The sequence below is a fragment of the Rhinoraja longicauda genome, chromosome 5, assembly GCF_053455715.1.
Source record: "Rhinoraja longicauda isolate Sanriku21f chromosome 5, sRhiLon1.1, whole genome shotgun sequence".
NCBI classification, from domain to species: domain Eukaryota; kingdom Metazoa; phylum Chordata; class Chondrichthyes; order Rajiformes; family Arhynchobatidae; genus Rhinoraja; species Rhinoraja longicauda.
This window is the reverse complement of record NC_135957.1, coordinates 16,980,952-17,007,638: the sequence shown is the minus strand read 5'-3', so window position 1 is coordinate 17,007,638 and position 26,687 is coordinate 16,980,952. Positions and strand designations below refer to the sequence as shown.

The following is a 26,687-nucleotide window of genomic DNA, read 5'->3' as shown; positions in this document are numbered from 1 at the left end:
TGGTAAGGATCTAAATGCTCAATGGAACCATCAGTTAAAAAAATCCATACACATTGCAGCTTCTTATTGTGCTATCATCTTGTAGAATGACACAATTTCATACTTACTGTCTGCAGAATAAGTAAGAGTTCATTTAAAGGATTTCCCAAGTTAGTTTGAAATATTATAAATCCAGAATCAAAACCCATTGAATGGATTGCTTTATCCAGGCTGCAAAATATTTTGAGAGATAGAGTGAGAGAGAGAAAGAACAGTTTATATCTCTACTAATGACTGAGGGCGTCTGTTTATAGTACAAAAGTACATTCTATACAAGTAGATGGTAAACACACATTATCCAAAGCTTATGTTTATTTGCTGAACACAAGAATTTAGGAACAGGTGTGGACTATTCAACTTTCAAGCTTGTTCTGCCATTCAGTGTAATTCATGGCTGATCTGCCCTAGGCATCATCTCTTCTCCTATTTTCCTAACTTTTAATTCCCTGATCATTAAAAGATGCTTCACTGAACTTGAGAATATAGGTCAAATGAGCTTAATCACTTCTCATGGGACGATCTATCATCCCAGGAACCAATATCTCAATTTTCCATTCCCTCTTTTGCTTAGCTCATACACCCTCTTGGTCTTTTCACCAGAAAGTTTCCCTCCTTCTAGGTCTCTCATTGCTTCACAAATGAACTTCATTCTGTTCCGTTCCTTCAAATAATAAGGGTCATTACTACTGACAGTTCAAATCAAGAACATGCAGTGAAATTTGAACACTTGCAACGCTGAATACTTTTTGTGTTCTTTGTCAATAACAGCAATTAATAAAAGTATAAAGGGGTTAGCATTCTTCAAAGGTGGATAAATTGCCAGGTGTGGCACAGACTGTTGAAAGCAGCAACTTATAGAATAGCAAAGCCCTTAGCTACAATGTTTCTGTCTTCTGCAGCCAAAAAAAGTAGGGAACTGTTAACATTATGCAGATGTTTTATAAGGGAAGAATGGATATACAGATGCTCCCTGACTAACGATGCTTCGAGTTCCGATATTTCGACTTTACAATGGTGCAAACGCTGGGCAATGGCAGTGCCCAGTAGCTCGCTTCCGGCCATGTGATCAGGTGTATTAAATGCATTTTGACGTACGATATTTTTGGTTTACGATGGATTTATCGGAACGTGACCCCATTGTAAGTTGAGGAGCACCTGTACCATGCAATTAGAGTTTAACTTCGACAAACTTGAATTGTTTTTACTGGGGTGTCGGAGATTGAGGGAATGTTCTATCTAACTTTGATGATCAGCACATTACTGGAAAACGTACGAATAAGGCACTTAAAAGGTAAAATTAATTCCTCATTAATCTTGCGTATTTATAGTTTATATTACATTTTACACCCAGTAAGATTTAATTTTCTGAGGTGGTAAAAAGCAGTATTGGCATTTGATGTTACATGTGTGCATTATCTCACTACATTGCTCACCCTGTCACCATGTTACATGTGTGCATTATCTCACTACATTGCTCACCCTGTCACCATGCTCTTTTTCTTCCTTTGTACACTCAACCCTTATTCCTGAATTCCCCATTTCACTTTTATTCCCCCTCTTTCCCCTCTCCCTTCCACCCAAAGCCCTCACACTGACTTTACAATTCACTCCTCTTTTCTTATCTTTTATCCAGTGTTGCGATGCTAATTTTTTAGGTGCCGGAGCTGTCACTAGTGCCGGAGCGGCCGCTGTTAAATTCCCCGCTAGTTAAAATTCCCCACTGTTTATTTCGGCTTTGTTTACTGAGGTGCTGGAGCGGTGCTCCAGTGAGCTCTGGCAGCACTGCATCCCTGTTTTTTATCTCAGTTTCGTCACTTCGTCACATACTTCACCCCACTGCCAAAACCCAGCCGTCGCCTGTATCCACCCATCACATGCTTCGCAGGCAATTTACAATGATTAGCTTACTTTGATAGAAAGAGAGCCACAATGAATAGAAGAGCCACCAAGATGAAAAACGTCCCCAATGCAATCTGTAAAATAAGAAACATTCTTAACTTACTGCCACAATGGATACCTTAAATACTTTAAACAGAATATAAACACATGAGAGAATCTGAGGGAAAAGAATGAACAAAGGTAACTTGGAGGTCAGAAAAAACAAAGAACATTTTGAAGAAAAATTTCTTCATGATGAAACGGTTGTCATTTTCAAGACTATAAAGCAAATATTTCAATGACTGTAATGAATTCAGCACTTAATGAGGAAAATGATTAGCAAGTGAAAATTGCAGTCTTCTGTTTTATTTTGACAAGTTAGGGTGGCACAGTGGGGTGCAGCGGTGGAGTTGCTGCCTTACAGTACTGGAGACCCGGGGTCCATCATGAATATGGTGCTGTCTATACGGAGTATGTACGTTCTCCCTGTGACCGCGTGTGTTTTCTCGACAGATGTTCCTCCCACATTCCAAATACGTACAGGTCAATACTGTAAATTGGCCCTAGTTTGTAGGGTAGAACTAATGTACGGGGTGATCGCTGGTCAGCACGGACTCAATGTGCCTGGCAAAAGGCCTGTTTCCACGCTGTATTTCCAAGCGAAACTAAATTAGAATCATATATTTATAACATGGGAAGGGAGTCATTCATCCCCAGGTGTCCATGCTGGTCAAACAGAATAGCATTTGAATTGATTCCACTTCCCAAAGCTCAACCCATCATCATTTAAGTTATGGTTCTTCTTGTTGTGATTTCAAACTTAGACATAGATAGGGATTGGAGTGCTGCAGATCACACAGCCGCTGAATGAGAGAACCTGCTCACATGGCCGCCAAAATAAGATTACATATAGATGTTTAAATTTCTCATCAAACAAACTTTTCCTTTATCCTAACCCTTTGCTTTCAATAGACACAATGTGGGGCAATTTAAAACTCGTAAAGTTTCTCATTGAACATCGTACAGAGTATTCAAAAATTATAAGTTGCTGTGATCTGCAATAATATTCAGGAAAATTTGCATGCCGAAATTCAGTGAGATTTTTAATAATATGAGATATGTTGCGTTGTTTGATTTATATCACAATGGAAAAATCGCAAAAAGATTTCGAGATTGTATAAACTAAGGTCATAAGTGATCGGAGCAGAATTAGGTTATTCGGCCCATCGTCTACTCCGCCATTCAATTATGGCTGATCTAACTCTCCCTCCTAACCCCATTCTCCTGCCTTCTCCCCATAATCCCTGACACAACGAATTATTCCGATAGAAACAAATTTAGGGCAGGTGATGGAAGAAAAGAGTTACATAAAATACACGCTTTAAAGTTTATTATATTTTCTTTGCACTAAAAATATCAAATTATCAGAATGAAATAGTTTGTAATTATGAATAAATAGTAGTCATTAATAGTCAAGATTTATGACCAAAATAATACCTTCAGAAATTATTAGCTTGTGGTATAACATTTTAACTGAAAACAGCAAACAGATCAAGTTGTGAGCGGAAGCTGTAGGTTTTTTTTAGAAAGTTTTGACAAACGACCTTTTCAATTTATTATTCATTTGATTTTTTTCCTATCCATTTTGCTCATTCCTTAACTAGGGTAACCTTAATATTGAAACTGTTCTTCTCAGTTTGGATAATGAAGTAATATTACCACAGGTGCTATCCATGACATTCTCCTCTGCTACTATGTATGATATTAGAAATAAAATGGCACCAGAGATAAAGGGAATTAAAAATACTAAGTCCGTATGGGAGTGAGGGCAATGAGGAAAAATAGACATTTATTAATAAGCAATCACAAATAGCATAATTACGGGTTAGAATGCAGATAATATTTTAATATTTATTAGTCCCAGCTGCATTGAAGCAGCAAATTAATTTTCCAGTTTTCCCTCATTAAGGTGCAAGCCTTCCTATTCAATGCATGCAAATTCCGGATAAATATCACATTAAATATTGTAAAACTTCAAGATGTCCATGCATATTAAAAATAAATTTAATATTGATACACTTGCCCCCAGAAAAATATTGAGACAATTCAATTTTCTTAAGTGAAATGTACCTTCTTGTGGCTATTGAGCCTTTGTGGGGGAGGAAGAAAGAATTATTGACTATTTTCTTAGCATTATTATGGCAGTTGGCATTATAACCTTCAAAGTTTGTAACCCCGCCTACCATGTAGTTATACTGAGTGAGGCCCATGGTCTAAATCAAATGAATAAAATATATTTATTGGATCCAATGTATGCACCTTAAAAGGTCGTAGAGCACAGCAAAACCTCAACCAGCAACTTTTCTCAGCAGTTTCCAGATGTCTGTCTCTTCTTCTAAGTGTTCGCAACTTCTCCTCTAGTTTCTGTAAAGATCTTCGGTCTCCTGTGGCTAAAGGGCGGCCATCCTTGCACTGCTGGAAAAAAAATCAAGGATTATGCATACGAAAAGATCAGGTAATCTTTTTTCTCATTTAAGTCTATAATTTAAGAATAAAAATGTGCTCTCAAGCTTTAACAGGTGCTAAGCTAGTTTGTAAATGGAATTAGGATTTCTTAAAGATTCATTCAATTTCCTTGGGTTTTGAACTGGAAAAATAACTCGCACATTCTCCTTAAAAGTAGGAAAATATTCTGTGTGGCCACAATGTACTTACATCTGTTAGACACCAGTTAATGGTGTTGAGAAGATTATTTAATATTTGGGTTAAGCATCCCTATAATCCAATAGACAGATAAATTGTCGATTGTATCACACAAAGAAATAGTTGGAAGATCCACATTGCCATTTCATTTTGAGAATAAAGGTGAGAATTGTTATCACAGATCACGGCCATACTCATCTTTTCATTAGAAATAGAAGCAGGTGATCTCTTTCGGCCTCAGGTGTCTGTTGCGCCATTCAAAAAGGCATGCCTGATACCTTACCTCATGGGCACTCTGCTGAACTAATCCCAAATTTGTTGATTTCTTTCATCTTCAAATATATGTCCATCTGCCTTAAGTGTACTCATTGGACAGACAATTCCAAAAATTCATGACTCTCTGGATGAAGGAATGTATTCTTATGTCAGTCCTACATAACCTATCCCTTTTTTGAAGACACTGACTCCAAGTTCCGATCATTCCAGCAATGGAAAACAAGCTTTTAATGAATATCTCGTCAAGGCCAATGCAGCATTTAATGAGATCATGTCTTTTTTTTAGATAATGTAGGCCTTTTTTGTTTATTACCTCCTCATGAGGCAAATATCTCCCATTGCAGGAATCAATCTGGTGCACCTCTGTTGCACTCCCTTTATCTTGTCCATCCTTCTTTACGTCAAGTGGAATTCTCTGCCTCTGAAGGCAGTGGAGGCCAGTTCTATGAATGCATTCAAGAGAGAGCTAGATAGAGCTCTTAAAGATAGTCAGGGGGTATGGGGAGAAGGCAGGAACGGGGTACTGATTGAGAATGGTCAGCCATGATCACATTGAATGGTGGTGCTGACTCAAAGGGCTGAATGGCCTACTCCTGCACCTATTGTCTATTGTCTAAGTCACCAGATTTACATTCAATATTCCAGGTGAAGGCCCTTATGTAATTAGGTCTAATCTGTACTCAAATTCTTTTGCATTAAAGGCTAACATTTAAATATTTTAAATGCTAATTAAAAAATTGCTAACTGCAGTTTAACTCTCAATTGATTCTTGTACAAGGAAACCTAGATTCTTCTGAACATCTTTCACATCTTGTCAATTCCAAAATATTCCATATTCCTACTTTTTTCCTACCAAATCTTTCCACATCATAAACTGTCATGTCCATTTGTTTAGATGTACCTATATTGCATTTGAAAACACTTCCTCATTCTCCTCCCAACTTACCATTCAGCTGTGTAATCACATAGCTTTGTATCATCACTTAAGAACCTTTAGTTTCATTAACTTTTTAAAATGTATCTGAATTAGACAACATTCTGTATTGTAAATTAAATGGCAGAGGTCGAGAATTGATTCATGAAATTAGGGGCAGCTAACTGATATGATAACTAATTAGAGCAAAGGATGTGCACTGGCATATCTATATAATGGGAAAAAAGAATGGATTAAGTGGAAGGAAGCTCATGTAAAGTATGAATACAGATAAAGAATGGTCTGGGAGGAATTCTGTTTCTGTATGTAAATTCTGTACAAAAATAAACCAATCCAATTCACTGAAGTTTACTACCATCGCCTAAACAAAGTCTTTTAGTTCTACCAGTTAGGCTGCTACAAAGTGTGGGTAAGTTAAAAAAATAATGGAGTTTTCTGCTAGGATCCCATTACACATTATTATTAACCATTGGGAAATTACATGGAATGCATAATGTGAGCATAATTCATTAGTATTTTAATTATTCAGCTCTCTGGAAACTAACAATCTGTACTTTGGCGAGAACATTTTAATGGAAATACTCAGCAGGTTATGCTGCATGTGGTGCAAGAGAGATATTCCTTCTGATCAACAGCCTTTGATCAGGTCCAGATGAAAGTTCTGATGGGAGGTCATCAGCCTAAAGAATTAATTCCATTTATCCCACTACAGGTGTTGCCTGCCTGCTGAGTATTTTCAACATTTACAGTTTTTATTTCAGACCTCAATCAATTCTTAGGGAAGCCTGTGTTAAAAAAGTTTAAAAGTCCTAAATTATATATTTTTTAATAACATTTAACATTATAACCTTGGATTTAATCTTCTCCATTTGCTGCTCCACTTCTTCAAGATCTTCAGTATTTTGTAGTCGTTCGTACACCACATTCTTTGTACCTTTTATCAGGTTTAATGGCAATGCAGACATACCGTAGGCCTTGAGGATAAAATGCAAAGAATGAGCACACAAGAGGGATACTAAGAACACTACTGCAAAGTCAGTTGAGAATGCTTTCATAACTACATTTATTCTTCATGTCATTTGAAAGGAGCTACCTATGCTGCAAATTCACGTAATTAATGAGGTATAACAACTGAAATACATAATTAAAGCATCCAAAGCAGTGCATACAACTTTTTTCCCCGCACTTAGCAAAATGTTATTTCGGATCACTATAGAGATTGAATTATGAAAATCACAGAGTAATACCCTGTCATGATGACTAATCACAAGGAGATAATTCAACAGTAAAATTGCATCACTAAACTGGTTCTTATTAGAAACCATAACAATATAATGTGGAAGATAACTTGGAAATTTTAGCAAGAGATCAAAAGGAGTTTAAGGCTATTTCTTAAATTGCATAATTAAGCATACATTTTGCAAAGATCTGTAAAAGCTTCCATAATTAGCATTTACGGAAGGCAACTGACATTAATAAGAAACTAGAGCATCATTTTCACCACAAACACAACTTCTATCTACTCCATTTAATTTTAAATAATCCTGTTGGAATGGTAGCCTCTCATCAAGCCTTTCATCTATAACAAAACCTTGGTGTTAAGCACTTTATATTTAAAGGTAATCATTTCTTTATTCAAAGATTAAATTGCATGTTATTCAAAATTACTTGTAAATCCTAACTTTGCACACAAATATTAGTTTGGATCATCTTTGAGTAACTTTAAAACTACAAGAGTGTTTTCTAAATGTCATTCCATCTCAAAAGTCTCCTGTGTCATAAACACCTAACACTTAGTTACATTGCCATCCTGAAATTAGGCACAAATGGTGCCTTAGATTTTACCATTCCAGTGGGACAAGAGAACAAAGGGACTTCCTCTCTATTTTTCTACACTTTTACATCTAACTTCAGAATTTACTTCTAGAACAGTTACAGGGAAAAAAGGAATGCTTTTGGAAAATGGAGCTCTTCAACAGAGCCTTGGCCTCTTCCCTCATATTTGGTTTTATGCCCAATATAGATGGGCAGTGTGAACATTTAATAGCATGTTAATATTATGCACTTTCACCAATATACAAATTTAAAGATAAAAATTAACGTTTGAGCAAAATACACATCTTAAATGTAAAATCAAGTGCACAGAAACTGTAGCAGGGACCACTGGGTCTTGTTCTTTCTTTGTTCAATTCATGCCAGTGGAAACAATCCTGGTCAAAAAACATACATGTGTGAAAGCGGTAGAAAATTTCCAAACTCTCACATTCAAGGAGTTTCGAACAATGGCTGCATTAATTTGTGATAATCTCAACAGTTTGCTATAAGCAAAACTAAACAGAATTTCAAAATATCTATCAAAATTTCTAAATATCTAGCACAAGCAGACAACCAACACTTTGAACACAAACCGGTCAGAAAAATGAAATAGCTGTTCATGAATCCTAGTGGAAATGGATTTTTAAGATAATTAAACAAATCCTAAAGGTACTTACAAATACAGGCAATATCAGAAATGCAATCAACTTTATTGATCTGTGTACAGAGTAGTTTTCTGCAACCTTATGAACTGTTAGCAGATCCATCATTTCAACCAAACAAGGTACACAAGTCAAAGAAAAGATATGTTAATTGGAATGATGAGGGAAGTGCAGGAATTCGGCAGTAATAAAAAAAACTGGAAACGCATGACCTAAAATCATTAGCTCTGGCTTGGGAATTCTTTCAATGGATCATTTCTTCAAGAGACACATTTCAACTGTGAACACATAACCAGTGCAAATTCCGAGAACCACACCAGTTTTCATATTTCATTTTGATTAAGAACTATAGAACCTATGAAATCCCACATACATGGGTAGTGGGGTTATTTGACAACTTGGATAATCCATCTAGATTTCCTTCTCTCTGGGGATTTGTTTTGTGAATACAAGGAATACTGAAACTATAGCATACTTTGGAGTCACTCCTTTCCAATATATTCAACTGCTGCAATCTGGATAGAAGTAAGGCCAAGTACAAAATCTCAAGTGTGGTTATGCAAACGTGGATCAAATCAAAAGAATCAAACTTACGTTTTTATTAAGCTATTTTACAATATTCTAACTGGTTAATCAGGCGTACAATCTTTTATTTCCTATTCTGACAAAAAATAATCATATCTTCACATTTTTTACTTCAAAATTGGGTATTTCATTATGATTATGCAACATCCCAAAACCAAACGGCAAAAAGTTCATGGATCATTATCAATATTTTTATAGATAAATCCAAACTCATCAACAGAATAGGACAAAGTAATAATTAAAATAGTGGAGGCAAAAGATGGAATAACATCCTCATCCAAGCCAGACCACTTGCAGCCAATAATAAAACACTTTATCTGGTATAATTTGTCAAAAAGGTTTCGAGTATTTTAAGATTTCACTTGTATTTCAGGTAAGTTTCAGCAACTCACCTTACTTAAGCAAATACGTCACTAAGATGGTGACATCCTCATTATAAACATTGAGCAGCAAGTGGCTCAGAGATTCAGTGCTTCTGTTCCCGTGAACAAATAGGTGCTGGACAGCTTTTTTATTTTCCCTCGCTCTTTCAGAATTAATCCACAGTGCTACGAATTAAGTTTATAGAACATGGCACTATGAAGAATTCACATGAAAAAAACAAGACACAGGAACTGAATACAAGAAGTGACTTTTTCACAGGAGCAATGTTTACAGGAATTAAATAAATGTATGTGACTTTTAGATAACGATGAGTAAACCATGCTAACAGTAACGAAATCGCTCCTACGGCAAAATGGAGTTCACAATGATATAATGCCTTGTGTGCCTCAGAAATTCACACTTGGAAGGTAGCTGTATTACAGCTCCCTCTACTGGTAAAAAATGTTGCAAATTGAGCAGAAATCAGTAAAAACAAATTAAATCCAATTTAAACTATTTAATTTTAAACAATCACATTATTTTTATTTAATAATTAAAATTATTCAATAATTTTAATCCATAAGACAAAGCTCGACTTTAGCTTGCTTTGGTTTTTTCATCTACTTCACAAGTTTTGGATCCATGTACTAATAACCCTGAAGCGGATGTTTCTTAGATTCACTGAGATGAGCTATCCATGCTTAGACTCTATCTAATGTTACTTCCTAAATTAACACCGATAGCAAGCTTGGATAGGGTCCACAAACTAATTATGCACAACAATTCCAGTGAAAACCAAGGACTCTGACCAAGAATAAATTAGCTCCAACTTGCAAATGAGTTTAACTGTGGTCTGTTACTCCTGCGTGGAGATATCTCTCAAGTTTTGAGAGCAACACAATCCTGCTGTTAATAAGTGCTACAGAGAGAAATTTTGTAATAGGTCCAGAAGACTGTCATTTGCCAGTTCAGAATAGGAGCTTGCACTGAATTTTGTTGAAATAGCATAGGAGGCCAGGAACAAGGGGGTCCGAATGATAGTCACATGGGGAATTAAAGTGACAGGTAACATAAATCTCAGGATAACATTTACAAACTGAATGGGGGTAGGAGAGTGCGGGAAGGAGGTGATGGACTATAAATGAAAGCACAGAAAGAGAGAAAATCTAAAGACTGCCGATGCTGGAAATATGCAACAGAATCAGAAAATACAGGAAACACTCAACATATCCAACTCAAAACTTAGCATTCACAACCCACCCGACAATCCTTATCCAAGTCTATTCAAGTACAAATACTTGTACGGAGTAGAAGGAGTTATGATAGAGGCTTAACAACTCTTCCTGCTGTGGCATAAGAACTGCACCAATGACAATGAAATTTATCCCATGAGAAAGAAGCCAGTAACCAATTCCTCATTATGAATCAGCACAATTTTTTTATAGAACCAAAAAAAGGAAACCTTCAAGGTTGAGCTCCAGTTTGTACTAAATAGAGGCCTTCATTAGAACAAAGTTCTGTATTGGTCCCTGGTAACAGAGTTTGACATCAGGTTAAAAAAAAGTTGATAGCTGTTTGGGTAGCTGTGAAATAAATATTATGAGTAAAATTTGTATCCCCTACCAGAAATGGCAATGGTGGAACACAAACTTCAAGGCAAAGGACAAATGTAGCCCAGTGGCAGACAGGCCAGGAGCAGCAAAAGACCAGCACCATGGACAGCACCTTACACCCTGGACAGCGCTCTGGTCTGAGCTGAGGCCACGGACAGAGGATCAACAGCAGTGTACAATTAGTGGGGATTAGATTGGTTTACCTGCACCTTGTTCACTCCTTAAAAACCAAGGCAAATCGAGTCACAAAGTGAAACAGGTAGAGGAGAAAGAGAAGCAGGGGAGGAAGGGAGAGGAAGAAGGACAGATGGAGAAGAGAGAGGAAACAGGAGAAAGATACGAAGAAATAAAAGAGAGAGGAAGGGAGAGAAAGTTGGGTGCTAGAGGAAGAGTGAGCCACTGGGACAAACAGGACTGCCAGAGCCGCCTTTGAGGACAAAACCGAGCTGCCAGCACAACCCAGAGTCTTCTTTGAGGACAAGACTGAGCTGCCGGAGCAAACCCGAGACCGTCAGTACCATCTCGCCTGCGCACAGACGATGAGGGACTGCAGCCCCACACAAAGTGCAAAGACTGAGCGGCCATGACATGCCTATGACTGCCAATACCACTTTGAAGTCAGGACTGAGCTGCAGGGGCAAGCCTAAGACAGCCTTCTTGAGGCCAAGCTTGCACTGCCAGAATAATCCCGAGACTCAGCTGCCAGGGCAAGCCAGCGAGAGTGCGAGCACCATCTCTTCCAGGCCACGATCGCCAGGGCCTCCACACTTGCCACATACCAGGCATCATCCCTGACACCATAATGCATATTAGTAACGGAAGCAAAGCAAACTGAATCATCACATCAATTAACTGCTTCATCCTAAATAAACGTTATTATACTCACTCAGATAAGCAAAGGTGGAGCTAACCCACTGAATCAAAATTTCTGCAATATGGTTGACTTAAAAACAAGATCAAGTGTGAAACAAAATGGAACAGAACAAAAATCAATAATACGCAGAAAATTGGACAACAGACTATTATATAGGCCTTATTTCCTACAATTTAAGAGAGAGACTGCAGGTAGTAAAGACATGGATAATGTTTCAACAGCAGGTAAGACGATTGCAATTATTTTTAAGTACAAATTTGAATAATTGTTATATTAGCAACTGGTTAAATATGCTCTTCACATCTTTGGGACTTTTGGGACAAATAATGACATATGCCACCTAATAGCCATACACAGATTTAGTGTAAGGGGTAAGAGATTTAGAAGGGATACGAGGGGAACTTTCTTCACTCAAAGAGTGGCAAGCACCTGGAATGTACTGCCTGAGAGTGCTCTCTCCTACCCCCATTCAGTTTGTAAATGTTATCCTGAGATTTATGTTACCTGTCACTTTACTGCCTGAGAGTGGTTGAAGCTGGGTTGCTAACAGCATTCAAGTAGTATCTAGGCGAGCTTGCATTATGTGGGCATAAAGGCTATGGACTAAGTGCTGAGAGATGTCATCAATACAGACTGCCCTGGCCGGCGTTGGCAAGTTGGAATGAATGGCCTGTTTCCATGCTGTTCAATTCTATGGCTCAAAATCCACAAGTATTTTTTAGATGAACCTAAACATGGTTTCTTCTTGAACTACTACAGTAATGTTCCTCAAGGAGTGGTATTCTATCTATTTATATATTTTTTTCTACTAAAACTCAAATCTTGTATATATATATATGTGTGTGTGTATATATATATATATATATATATATATATATATGGACTATCAGTGATTTCGCCAAAACGGTAAATTGCAGCGCCACAATTTTTGCACCACCTTAATCACCATTCTCCCCGCTGGTGCCTATAACATATTTATTTAAATTGGTCATATATTTTTTAACTTTAGGAGGTTATAAACTTTAAAAATCTCCTTTCTAAAGACATTTCCCAAGCGCTGCTGTGCGTATGACGCCACGCACGGCCTCTCCTCACTCGCACCAACAAGATGGATGCCGTTAGCGGAGCCGCCCGCACGCAATCACGGGCTCCCCTCTCCCCTCGCTTCTCTCCTCTCCCCCCACACTCTCTCCAATCTCCCACACCCGGGGGACACTCCGAGCAGGAGGGAGATGCTCTCCCCGCTATCGCCCGGGCCCAGTGCGCCGCCGCTCTATCCTCTCCAGTAGTCCGGGCTCGGCCACGCCACAGTAACGGCCGCACTCCGGAGCTCCCTCCTCCTCCCTCCTTCCCATCAACCCACGGCCTCCTCCAGTCCCCGCTATCGCCCGGGCCCAGCGCGCCCTCGCCCTATCCATCTCCAGTAGTCCGGGCTTGGCTAGTATATTACTAAAACTCTCGGTTTGTTTGTGTGTATATGTGTATGTGTGTACCATGCCCTCTACACAGCCAGAACGGTACATGATAGCGCCACAATTTTAGGCCCACCCTACTCACCATTCCCCTATAGTGTGAATGGAGGGGTGAAGGGGATGGGGAGGGGGGGTTGGGGGGAGGGGTGAAGGGGATGGGAGGGTTGGGGGGATGGGGAGGGATGGAGGAAGGGGTGAAGGAGATGGTGAAGGGGTGATGGGGAAGGGGAGGAGGTGCTGCACCAATGCAGGAGAGGTTTGGACCCAACGGGTCCACTTGGTCTAGTATTCAAATAAAATCCTGTACTTCCCTATCAGAACAAGCACACTTTAAGGCTTTCCAATAAAGTTTTACAACTCCATGTAGCCAAAAGAAATGAAGCATTGTTGTAACTACTAAAATTAAAAGCTGTTCATGGAGCTTAAATAAATTTGTGTAAGCTTTATTAGAACAGCAATTAAATTTACAAATCATGAAGAGTACAATTAACAAAACCCTTTCCAGCTATTAAAAAGGTACAATTTGATCAAATCAGCAATATTTGTATTCAGATGGCAAAAGTATTCCCCAGCTATCAGGGCAAGATATTCCAAAAACACAACTCACTGAGAGACGTCTTAAATGGAAACCTCAGTCTTAAATGGGCACCTCACATTCTGGTCCTCGACTCTCTGATGCATAATCCCAGCATTTACATGGTGCAGTCCTCCAAGAATTTTACATGCTCCCAATAAAATTATCCCTCTTCCAAGTTTAAATGACTGCAGAACCAATTTACTCGCCCTTTCCTCACAAGCAAATTCCCACATACGTAGAATCATCCTCTTCTGTGAACTCCCTCCAACAACAATTTATTTCCATAAGGGGGACCAAAACTGCATAGTACTCTAGATGTGGTCTCACGACTGTCCCGAACTAATGTAAAATAAAATTCTACTTTATACTCCACTGCCTTTGAAGTAAAAAGCCAGCATTCCATTAGCCTTAAGTTACCAACTGCACCTGTATGCGAGATGTCTCCCTCTCATATTCAAGAATGTCCCAAGCCCCTTTGTATACTGCTGTCTGCAGTCTTTCGCCATTGAAAGAACAATCTTCCATCCAAGTGAACAACTTCACATTTTCCCTTTATACTCTGTTTGCCAAATTTTTGCCCATCTTATCATTATCACTGCAATTGTTTGCTTTGTCCTCATAGCTTTCCCCGAGTTTTGCATCAGCTGCAAATTTGTCAACAGAATATCAACGGATCAGAATAGTTCTGTTGTTATCCGTTATTCAATGTTCCGTTGTTATCTCATTATTAAATTATGCTATTATGTCTCCAATATTATATTAACCAAACTAATAGTTACCCACTTTTAGTCTCATATTTTTTTCAATAAGGATATAGCAACTGGTAATTTTCAAATTGTTTGGGACCTGCCAATGCAAAAGATTTTTTAAAGATTGTGACGAATGTATTCACTATCTTTGTGGCCAATACTTCCAAGATCCTAGCATGCAAACCATTAGATCCAGTGGATTTATTAACTTTAAGCTGATTGAAGCTGTTTTATATTAATTTACATGTTGGGTCCAGTAATTAATTTTTCATACTTTTTCCTTGACATCATCTTATTTATGGCTGCATTTGCACTGCTATTACATACTCATCTTCAATAAGACTTATTCCCTGAGATGCCCCCGAGTCTAACAACCTACTGTATATATTTTAAGGAAAATGATAAGATGCAGCTGTTAGAATTTGGCTGAACATGACTGGCACCATCTCCAATGTCTTTTTGATTTTCCTCTGATTAAAATACTGCGGAGATCAACATCAGTGTATTTCATCCACAGATGTACATCGAATAACCTATTCATAATGCAAACATGCAACTTCAGATGAAAAAGAAAAAAAAATTGCAAATGCTCGAGACATGAAAGAAAAAATACTCGAAACATTCAGCGGGTCCGGCAACATTTTCAGTTCTGAAACCCATGAAATGTTATCTGTTTCTATTTCCGTGAAAGCTACCTGAACTGTTGAATAGCTTCAGATGTTTTTCATTTTTTGTCCATCTCTATATGTTTCCACAAGGATCTTTTTGCTGGGAGTACAGGCATAGTACTGCATTATTGGGGATGGGGTTCCTAGAGAATGACCATAATCCGATGTTTGTAATGCAAAGCTGCGTCAAGATTTACAAGTTGAGGAAAATAATGTTGGCATTTATTTAAATAGTTTTCTTCCTCCTAATTAAATTTCATGCATGAATTTTATTCCAAATTTCAATTTTTTGTGCTGCGATTTATAAATTATGTAAGGGATGTTCCCCAAATGGCCATAATGTTGGGGCATTTGCGTTGCACAGGTTATAAGTTGTCAAGTACCTTAACTGGTAGTGGAGCCACTTTACCTAGGTAAGTGGAGAGGGTATTTCATTTCTAGACATGTTGTTTAGATTGCTTTAGAGACACCAGAGTGCTGTTGGATATAGAATTCCAATATTCAGACCATGTTGAAAAAAGTAATACAGATCCACCACTGATTTTCCGGCACCCTTGGTTCAGTAACCGTGCTGTATTATTTGTTTCGCCAGATCAACAGTGGTCATGGCCTTGGGGGGGGGGGGGGGGGGGGGGGCGAGATACCAGCCCGCAAAGGCGGCTGCTGATGTCAGCCATGGGAACGGAACTGCCGGCTCTGGCCGGGCCGGAGTTCCAGAGCCCCAGCCTCAGTCAGCAAATTCAATCCGCCGTTCGGCCATGGAAGACATGTAATGGGAACAGATCCGCCGGCTCTAGCCGGCCTGAAGTACCAGCAGCCGGAAAATCTGACCTGCCCATTGGTGCGGAAGTCCCAATGAGATCGAGATCGACTGCCTCACCCAGTCGAGATGCCACATTTTCAGGGGATCTTCAAGGGGGTATTTCAAGTGCGCTCTCGTAATTTTGTTCAGATTAAATGAGGTGTATACACAACTCTTGAGTGATGATGTAGTTATATTTTTGATCAACAGTGACCCTTCCAGGAGGTTGATGGGGGAGATTCAGCAATAGTGGTACTGGAGAATGTCAAGGAAAGTGGTTGAGCTCTCTCCTTTGGGGCTGGCATTTGTGTTACACAAGATGCTATTTCTTACTTCTCACTCCATACCTGTTGCATGCAAGCACACATGCTTTGTAACCCGCAGAACTTTGAATGGCATGCATGTAATCATCCACAAATGATGAAAGCAGGTTGTAACAGATTTAAGGAGTCCCATAACCGTAAGCCATCTTTACTTTAAGCTTAAAAGATGGTCGTGCCTAGAACAATGCCCTGAAGAACTCCTGTAGCAATACCCAACTCTTTTGCCCGTGTGTGATCCAATGGTGTCATGTCTAGAAGCCATGTTATCCTAAGTCAAGTTAAATTGAGTATCAGTTTAATAATCAGATTATTGGTGACTGGATACTGCTTGATATCTGAAGGACAGTGAAAGACTGAAGAGGTGTTAAATAGATCGATTATATTTGTCCAATCTTCAGTAGATAGGGCATACCTGGATAACTTTTTATATTGCTGGGTCAATACCTATGCTGAAAAAAAAATTAAACTGGAGGTGCAGTAAGTTCTGGCATTAGGTTTAACTCCATTTGCACGATTAGTCTTTTCATTTAATATACTCCTACAGAAAGATTATTGCACCGTCTGTTACAAATGTACACTTAAATAGATGTCTGACATTAATACATTCTTGAAGTCCGGTTCTAAAAAATAAACATTAGCAATAAGCAATAAAAAAGTTAGAATATTGCCACTACACAAAGTCAGCAGATTTGTTTGAAAAGGTTCTGCACTAAAAACAAACACAATCTTAAAGAACTTCAACTGAGGATCTAATTTCAACCAGATAAAACCTTTTTACATTTTTAATGAAAAACTCAATTGGAATGTGAACTCTCTCACACATTGTAGCATATGGCTAAATGACTACCAGGAGATTATGAATCTCTTTAGAACTGATGCCTATCAGAGAGCAGTTTTTTTAATTTTCAGGGCTATGACATATTACCTACTATTTTTCATTTGCTAGAATGCTAATGTTTTTGCTCAAATTATTCCCAGATGCGCAACTACAAATAACCAAAGTAGCTTTATACTGCACTTCCCTGTTACATTTTTCAGTGGCTATGTCTGCAGATATAAATCAAAATTTTAACTATTATTTATATAAAGAACATCTGTTCAACGTTTTACCTCGGAAATTAGTGGAGAAATTGTTTTATTATGCAGAAATAGAAAACAAAGGAGATAGAAATAAAATCATAAAAGAAACTTCAAATCTGCCTTCAATAGCTTTTGTAGTCCTATTTTGTCCAAAAGCTAATTTATAAAGTAAAACGTATCAGCAATTCATACTTGGCTCTCATTATCTAGCATGGGTAGGTGGTTATTTGGTGAAACGTCATTAGCATCTGCAATTACTTGTTCTCTATGAAGTACTGAGCACATGCATTGAAAGTTTCTGATTGGATATATGAAACAGTAGAGCAATGTAATTATCTGTCTACCATTAGGATTCAAATATTAACCATGTTTATCACTCCATATATGCTGCCTGACCTTCTGAAGGTTTCCAAGATTTGGTTTTTATACCAGGAAAATATTATTTGATTCTGATGTGTAAGATGTACAAGGTACATTTGAACAGCACAAGCTCATTTTTATTTATCTGAAATGCCAGTTTAATGATATACACCTCCTAGAAGTACTGAGATGCCAGATTATTCAAAAGTCTGTTCCCTTGAAAACTCAGTAGTCTTTGTTAAATTGCTGCTTTACTTTTTATAGAAACACATCTTACTCTCAGGAGAGTAATGATTTTCAACTTCTTATTCAAAACCTTTTATTAATATGTACTGGTATCCAAGTCAAAGCAAGCTAATTATCTGAAATGGGGTCTCGACCCAAACTGCCGCCTGTCGACGTCCTGCAGAGATGTTGCGTGACCCGCTGAGTTACTCCAGCACTTTGTGTTTTACTAAAGATTCCAGCATCTGCAATTCCTTGTCCCCAAGCAAATTATCATGTTGTACCCTAAACCTGTGCTAAACAAATTGTAAATTCAGTTATATTTCTTACACTAATTATTGGCATCATAACTTTGGGATTTCCTAATTAATCATCCTACCTTATTAAATATTCAAGTTCAAGTTCCTTTCTAGTCTTAATGAGGACACTGATTCAACACCCATTCATCATTTATACAACACTCATTTTGTTTATATAGCCACATTTTTCTTTACTGGCAATCAATTTAAAAAGTTACAAATTGGATAGAGAACATGAAATAACTTCCATTTATATGGGATTTTTAAAAGTCCTTGTGTCATTCCAAAACACTGCACATTCATTGAGGTCAGAGATAGAACACAAGCACCAATTGTGGAAAGCCCTGATCACTAACAGTAAACAATTTAACTGACCAGTCAAATTATTGTTGACACGACTGAAGAGAAAGAATGTTGGTTAGACACTAGGAATGATTTCTTGCAAATATTAAACCTGATATGTTCAACATTCATCAACATAACCTGAAAGATAGCATCCCTATCGATCCAGCACATACTGGAGATTACAGTGAGGTGTCTGCCTGATTGTGCACTGAAACCATGCAGAGTTTGAACTACAACTTTCTGATTCTACATCAGGAAGGTTACCAACTGGGTCAACATGAATTTCCTTTGCTTTGATGGGTGGGGTGTATTGGAGGATTGTTAGTTTAGTTTAGTTTAGAGATACTGCGCGGAAACAGGCCCTTCGGCCCACCGGGTCCGCGCCGACCAGCGATCCCCGCACATTAACACTATCTTAAACCCACTGGGGACAATTTTTACATTTACCAAGCCAACTAACATACAAACCTGTACGTCTTTGGAGTGTGGGAGAAAACCGAAGATCTCAGATAAAACCCACACAGGTCACGGGGAGAACGTACAAACTCCGTACAGACAGCTCCGGCGCTGCATTCCCTGTAAGGCAGCAACTCTACCGCTGTGCCACCGTGACCGTGGGGAGAATAATTTCCAGAATTTTGTACTGCTTTGATTTAGGCTATTTATCACATTTTGCATTGTTTGTCCAATATTAGAATCAGCAATCTGTCAGATTACATTTAATTAAATGAAATTTTAAACAAGTAAACATTTTGTAATGTTCAATTTGCACACTTTCAAACAAAGGAGCCAAAGTTTTGGGACTTTGTGCTAGATCATGAGCAGAAACAAGTTACAGGAAGTGAAATTTCAATCTCAGTATGCAGAACATTACTAGATCCTATCCTAGAAAATCTGCTTAACTTAAAAATTAGTTACAAAAATAAAAATCTATCACAGAATTTATCTTCAAAAAGTGATGAAGCCCCACTCCTCTAACATCGTCCAAATTATTTTTGGGTCTAGTTCTAGTCCATGCTGGCTCTTGGACCAATTCCATCAATCCACTTGTTTCCTTGCAACATATTCTCTCTCATGCCCCCACATAATCCAACCGAAGGGGACATAAAGTGCCCTCCATAATGTTTGGGACAAGGACCCATCATTTATTTATTTGCCTCTGCACTCCACAATTTGAGATTTGTAATAGAAATAAAAATCACATGTGGTTAATGTGCACATTGGCAGATTTTAATAAAGGACATTTTTATACATTTTGGTTTCACCATGTAGAAATTCCAGCAGTGTTTATACATAGTCCCCCCATTTCAGGGCACCATAATGTTTGGGGGACAGCAATGTCATGTAAATGAAAGTAGTCATGTTTAGTATTTTGTTGCATATCCTTTGCATGCAATGACTGCTTGAAGTCTGTGATTCATGGACATCACCAGTTGCTGGGCGTCTTCTCTGGTAATGCTCTGCCAGGCCTGTATTGCAGCCATCTTTAGCTTATGCTTGTTTGGGGGCTAGTCCCCTTCAGTTTTCTCTTCAGCATATAAAAGTCATGCTCAATGGGGTTCAGATCGGGTGATTGAATTGGCCACTCAAGAATTGACCATTTTTTAGCTTTGAAAACCTGTTGCTTTAGCAGTATGTTTGGGCTCTTTGTCTTGCTGTAGAATGAACCGCCAGCTCCCAAACATTATGGAGGGCACTGTTTTCCATTTATAATTAACCTCACCTCCAGGTTAGTCTTTAGAATGTGGGTGGAAACTAGAACACCTGGGGGAAGCCCACAATGTCACTGGAAAAATGCTGAAATTCCAAACAGAGTGGATGCACCCAAACGTGGATCGCTAGCAGTGTGAGCTGGTTATGTTACTGACAATGCCATCAAACTACTTCTGAACTTACCTATCAACTGAACAGGTAAACTGCAAGCAGCCTGACTACACTGACTGCAGAATTTTTATATTTAGATCATGAAGGAATAATGATCAACTTTTAACACAGATTCAGTGAGTAAATCCAGAGCCAAATAATAGACAATTTGTTAAAATGTCAGCCAGGATCCAAAAAAAAATCAAATCTCAATTATCTCCAATGAGAATATGGATCATAATGCACGTGTAACCATGGTTTTGGAAGGTAAATACCAGTATTAGAAATTTAGAATGACAGGTTAAATTACAGATTATACCTTAATTTGTAGATAGATTTGTATACATTTACTAGATATCAGAACCCCAAAATTAGACACCGTTTCGAGCTCATTAAATGTTATCCAATGCTGCAAAAATGTGAATCAAAGATAGAAATGTTATGAATTGTTAAATCCTTAATTATATTAAATATTTTATGGTATTTATTTCACAAAATGCTGGAGTAACTCAGCAGGTCAGGCAGCATCTCAGGAGAGAAGGAATGGGTGACGTTTCTGGTCGAGACCCTTCTTCAGACTGATGTCAGGGGGACGGGACAAAGGAAGGATATAGGTGGAGACAGGAAGATAGAGGGAGAGAGGAACTATCTAAAGTTGGAGAAGTCAATGTTCATACCGCTGGGCTGCAACTAGCCCAAGCGAAATATGAGGTGCTGTTCCTCCAATTTCCGGTGGGCCTCACTATGGCACTGGAGGAGGCCCATGACAGAAAGGTCAGACTGGTAGTGGGGGGGGGTAGTTGAAGTGCTCAGCCACCGGGAGATCAGGTTGGTTAAGGCGGACTGAGCGAAGGTGTTGAGCGAAACGATCACTGAGCCTGTGTTTGGTTTCGCCGATGTAAAGAAGTTGACATCTAGAGCAGCGGATACAATAGATGAGGTTGGAGCAGGTGCAGGTGAACCTCTGTCTCACCTGGAAAGACTGTTTGGGTCCTTGGATGGAGTTGAGAGGGGAGGTAAAGGGACAGGTGTTGCATCTCCTGCGGTTGCAGGGGAAAGTGCCCGGGGATGGGGTGGTTTGGGGAGGAAGGGACGAGTGGACCAGGGAGTTACGGAGGGAACGGTCTCTGCGGAACGCAGAAAGGGGAGGGGATGGGAAGATGTGGCCAGTAATGGGGTCCCGTTGTAGGCGACGGAAATGTTGGAGGACATAAAATATTTTATGGTAGTCTAAATGAAATAAAAAGACATACACTTAGAGGGAATAGGTACAGGGACTTTGAAATACATTTTGATAGTCAACAATTTCATATTTTGGAGGTTCATAAAATCAGGCAAAGCTACATATCAGTACGTGTGGGATAAAGCTAATAAAAAGACACTGTGATTATTACTTGACTGTGATATTCTTGGTGGATGATTCAGTAGTGGTTCGAAGTGAAAGCATGCATGAATGTAAAGTTCAATTCTGCACAAAAGGCAAGTTAGATCTTGGTTAATGCTACCAGAAGTGCTGTCATTATGTCACTAAATGGAATACAAATTCAGCAACAGACACACAATTCCAAATCTGTAATTTGCTTCCAAATAGAAAGCAAACAACAGATTTGGAATCCTGGGTATGTCTATGAATCCACTCCGAGACTCCAGAAGGAGTTTGGAAGCTTACCCAATATTTCAATATGGGGAAAATCACCTCTCAGATGCTGAGCTAGGCCCTGTGAGGCAATACTTCAGGATCTGAAATCCCATGGATTTCAAGGACTGTGGAGAAAGATACAAAGTCACTTTTTTTTTTAAACAGATTCCATTTAATGTTTTTAATCATTTGTAATTTTGAGGATACTTAAATAACTTCTCAATGTTTTTTTAAATGCCTCTGTTTACTTCATTTTAATATTTTTTAATATCTGAATTCAAATTGTTAGACGATCATTATATTCTTTACAGCTGGCAAAAATGGGGGTGGAGCTTTGCAGCTGGTCAAACTGGCAGATGCATTTTGGGATTATTTTTTCTCAATGGTAAACATAAACTCAACAACTCCCTCATCAAGCCAGGCTAGTAGAGCAACGGTAAATGTAGGAAGGAATTCCAAGTGGCAGATTCTTTAAAACTTAAAGAATAGATATGATTTACAACTCTAAATTAGTATAAATTATGCAAATTCTAAATTTTGTAAAAAGTATTATCCATTATTTAAATTCCATTATTTGATTGAATTTAGGAACTTCAAGAAATGTGGCAAGGATAGGAGAGAATTACAAATCTGGCACATGCAGTTGTATAAGACAACGGAGATGGTCATCAATAATTACAGCAGGATCTAGATCAAGAGGAATAGATAATGGAGCTTTCTTCAGATAATTAAGGTGTTGAAATTTGTGGAATCAAATCTGGGCAGAAACTTCAGAGTTAACGGTAGGGTCCTGGGGAATGTTGTAGAGCAGAAGGGTCTAGGAGTAAAAGTACACAGTTCCATGAAAGTGGCATCACAAGTAAATAGTGTGAAGATGTTTGGCACACTGGCCTCATCAGTCAGGGAATTGAGTATCAAAGTTGAGATGTTATGTTACAGTTGTACAAGACATTTGTGAGGAAGCGCTTACAGTATTGTGTTCAGTTTTGGTCACCCTGGAAAGGGTCATAGGAAAAATGCCATTAAGCTGGAAAAAGTGCCGAGACGATTTAGGAGGAAGTTTTCAGGATTCAAAACCCGAGTTGCAAAGAAAGGTGGGGCAGGCTAGGACTTTATTCCTTGGAATGCAGGAAGCCAAAGGCTGATCTTGCAGAGGTGTATAAAGTAATGAAGGGAATAGAGAGGGTGAATGCACCTTGTTGTCCATTCATTTATAAATTCCTTGGCATGCATACATTGTGGAGGATTGCATGAACATGGCCGTGACAGAAAATTGGCTAACAGATAATGCTATCTGCAACCTAAATGATACCTCCATTCTGACTTTTCCTTCCACTACTTTTCAGTTCTATTAACCTTGCCCATGCATCAATAATTCCTATGTCTCAGCCATGGATCATCACCATCTTTGAATACTTCCTTATATTGACTCCTCTTTCTCAAAGCCACTGTTATTATCTGAGACATGGGCGGCACGGTAGCGCAGCGGTAGAGTTGCTGCTTTACAGCGAATGCAGCGCCGGAGACTCAGGTTCGATCCTGACTACGGATGCTGTACTGTAAGGAGTTTGTACGTTCTCCCCGTGACCTGCGTGGGTTTTCTCCGAGATCTTCGGTTTCCTCCCACACTCCAAAGACGTACAGGTATGTAGGTTAATTGGCTGGGTAAATGTAAAAATTGTCCCTAGTGGGTGTCGGATAGTGTTAATGTACAGGGATCGCTGGGCGGCACGGACTTGGTGGGCCGAAAAGGCCTGTTTCCGGCTGTATATATATGATATGATATGATAAGTAATGCAACTTGGTTTACCTCCAACTCCTTTCCATCAACATTCAGCAGGGTGGAACTATGCCGATCTGGGTCAATTCTCACGCTTTAGAATTCCTCTGCAGGCTTCTCATCTAATGTTCACAACATTATTGCTGGTGCCATCCAAGAATTCATCGTTGCCCCTTCCTTGATTTCGTTATCTACAGGCTTCCCTGTGGCATCCATCATCTAAAAACAACTTGTCAACATTTTCTGCAACTAAATGTAAAACTCAAACTGATCATCTTTTGTCACAAGCCACAGTCTTCTTTGCTCTCCTTAACAATTGTGCAAAAACAGAATCGGACTGTTAGCAACCCGAGTCATACTTGACCATGAGATGAACTACAGGTTTTCTTTCACTAACCTCTCTGTAAAATAACTTGACATAAGTTTGGTATGCTTAAATCACTGCATAAGTAACACCATTGTTGAATCTAACATTTCACCTGAACTGAATGTAATTCACTGTTGATGAAGTACTTACTGTGTACGTTATAACTGCTAGCATCCCAATCAAGGTCAATGTGCTTATGGAGAAAGACAAGGCAGCCAAACCATCTGTGAATAAAAAAAAACAACTTTATTAGCAGCAGCTCATTTCTTGATGAGATCAGCAGGTAAACAAGTTAAAATGTACAGGGCTTTAATAAGTAATATGGGAAAGGTAAACTGGCTTTAACATTGACCTAAGCTTTGTGAGCAATAGAAGCACAGGGCTGAAAATCTAAAATGTTCTGACAAAGGGTTTGGGAACTAAAACATTAAATGCTTCTCTTTCCACAGATGGCGCCTGACCTGCTGAATGTTTCCAACAAGTTCTTTATTTACTAATGAAGTAGACTCTCAGCTGCTTTCAAGAAAATGAATACAGACTAATTTAGGTATAAACACCCAAGTACTAAAACAGCAATTTTTTTTTAAATTCATGGACATTTCATGGTATTTTGAAGGTTTGTCCGTTCAAATGCACAGAAACTGGTCCTAACTTGAAAAGTTGCTCATTACAACAATGACATAATACACCATTAAAAACACATTCAACAAGGCTTCTGTGTATTTTAGAGCAAGAATAGTGTAAGTTGTTGGATTTTGATGGTGTTGTGCATCCACTGCAAAATCTGCAAAAATGTACCATTTGGGAAGTAAGGAATCATGATCTTTGTTTCTGCCTGTGTGGAGTTTGCATGTTCTTCCTATGATCTTGTGTTTCCTCTACATGCACTGGTTTGCTCTCACATCCCAATGTTGTGCAATTGATGGGTAACTTAAGATGGATTTTGCGGGAATATGGTGGATAAAATAGGGTTAGTAGGATTAGTGTGGGGGGCGCTTGATGATTAGTATGGTCTTTGGGACAAAGGACGTGTTTCTACACGACGATTAACGGCAATTTTTGATTTCTGCTTTCAGCTAGGCTGCACAAATGCATGATGTTGTTGATTTTTCAAAGAAGGTAATATGCACAATTTCATCGCAATTAAATTTGCAAATTCAATACAACTGAACCAAAAATCTTGAGAACATATTAAGGTTAAACCATTTTTATTGTATTTTTTTTAATAGGGAAAGAAACAGTAGCATTCAGCATGCCCATTATAAAACAAAAAAGTGTTCTAAAAAAAGCTGTAGTATTAATATTTATGCACCAAAAAAAACACAATGGTATCAATTGCATTTCCATGCAACTTGATTGAGACAGTAAATCATCAGCAGGTAGATTTTAAGCAATCGTCAAAGATCAGATTGCACTTCCAAAATAGAAAATGGGACACAAAACTCTTGAAATAAGGGCATGCAATAAATCTGGTGATATTAATAGTATGATAAATCAGTTGTAACCTTTTTTTACTCGACTGAAATATAGGTTTCTACATTTGGTTAATCACTTTGCTTAATTGTGATTCTCTTCCATAATCCATTGGCCCCAAGACTACCCTTCACCTTCTCACTCATCTCAATAAGCCTTCTCTGTATCTTACATCAGCCTCAATGACGGTTTATGCCAAAGCATTACTTTATCCATAGATAGACACAAAAAGCTGGAGTAACTCAACGGGACAGGCAGCATCTCTGTAGAGAAGGAATGGATGATGTTTCAAGTCGAGACCCCTCATCAGACTGATCTTCAGTTTAAACCAGCATCTGCTGTTCCTTCCCACACATGATTTTATCCATATTGAATATAGATCCAGAAGAGATGTTTAATGTATTAAAGATTAACCAAGTTTTATTCATCATTGCTCATGTTTATCAGTCCTCATATTTATTCAGTAAGCATGCAATAATCACCAGGCGCAATCACTAGTCAATTCTCATTGATTTTTAAATACTAAATCCAATACACCATCCACACTTTCATGTTGTATTGGGAAATTAGTACAGATTATATTTTCTTCTGGACTTCTGAGTATTGACCTTTATACCTCTAAATTAAATCCACTGTTGATGAAATAATTACTAACACCATACAATTCTATCCTAACCGCAGAGAGATTATTGCATTTAATGTCTATTTAAAAATAGACAGTAGCCGTAGTGTGCAGTTCCGGTTGCCAAGAATGTGATTTCTCTGAAGAGGGTCCAGAAGAGATGTGCCAGGATGTTGTTGGTTTACAACCATGTGGAAAGGAAGTTGGGGAGCAGAGAGAGCGACCCGACTGAGGTTTATAAAGTTATGGAAGGTATAAAGAGGGTAGAAAATAAAAAATACTTCCTCCAAGCAACGATGGA

At 38.5% G+C, this 26,687-nt stretch overlaps 1 protein-coding gene across 2 annotated transcripts in view; it reads right to left on the bottom strand.

Moving 5' to 3' along the window:
* Nucleotides 1-26,687, bottom strand: part of lmbrd1 (LMBR1 domain containing 1) — a 115,694-nt gene that overhangs the window by 30,234 nt on the left and 58,773 nt on the right. Inside the window, exons 7-11 of one of the 2 annotated variants that reach the window (XM_078400010.1) lie at nt 24,442-24,515; nt 6,679-6,804; nt 4,237-4,392; nt 1,948-2,012; nt 108-210 (exon numbers count right to left, since the gene is read on the bottom strand). In XM_078400010.1, the coding sequence (XP_078256136.1) occupies nt 108-210; nt 1,948-2,012; nt 4,237-4,392; nt 6,679-6,804; nt 24,442-24,515 (524 nt within the window). The remainder of the gene's footprint in view (nt 1-107; nt 211-1,947; nt 2,013-4,236; nt 4,393-6,678; nt 6,805-24,441; nt 24,516-26,687) is intronic. The other variant, XM_078400011.1, reaches the window with a different exon arrangement.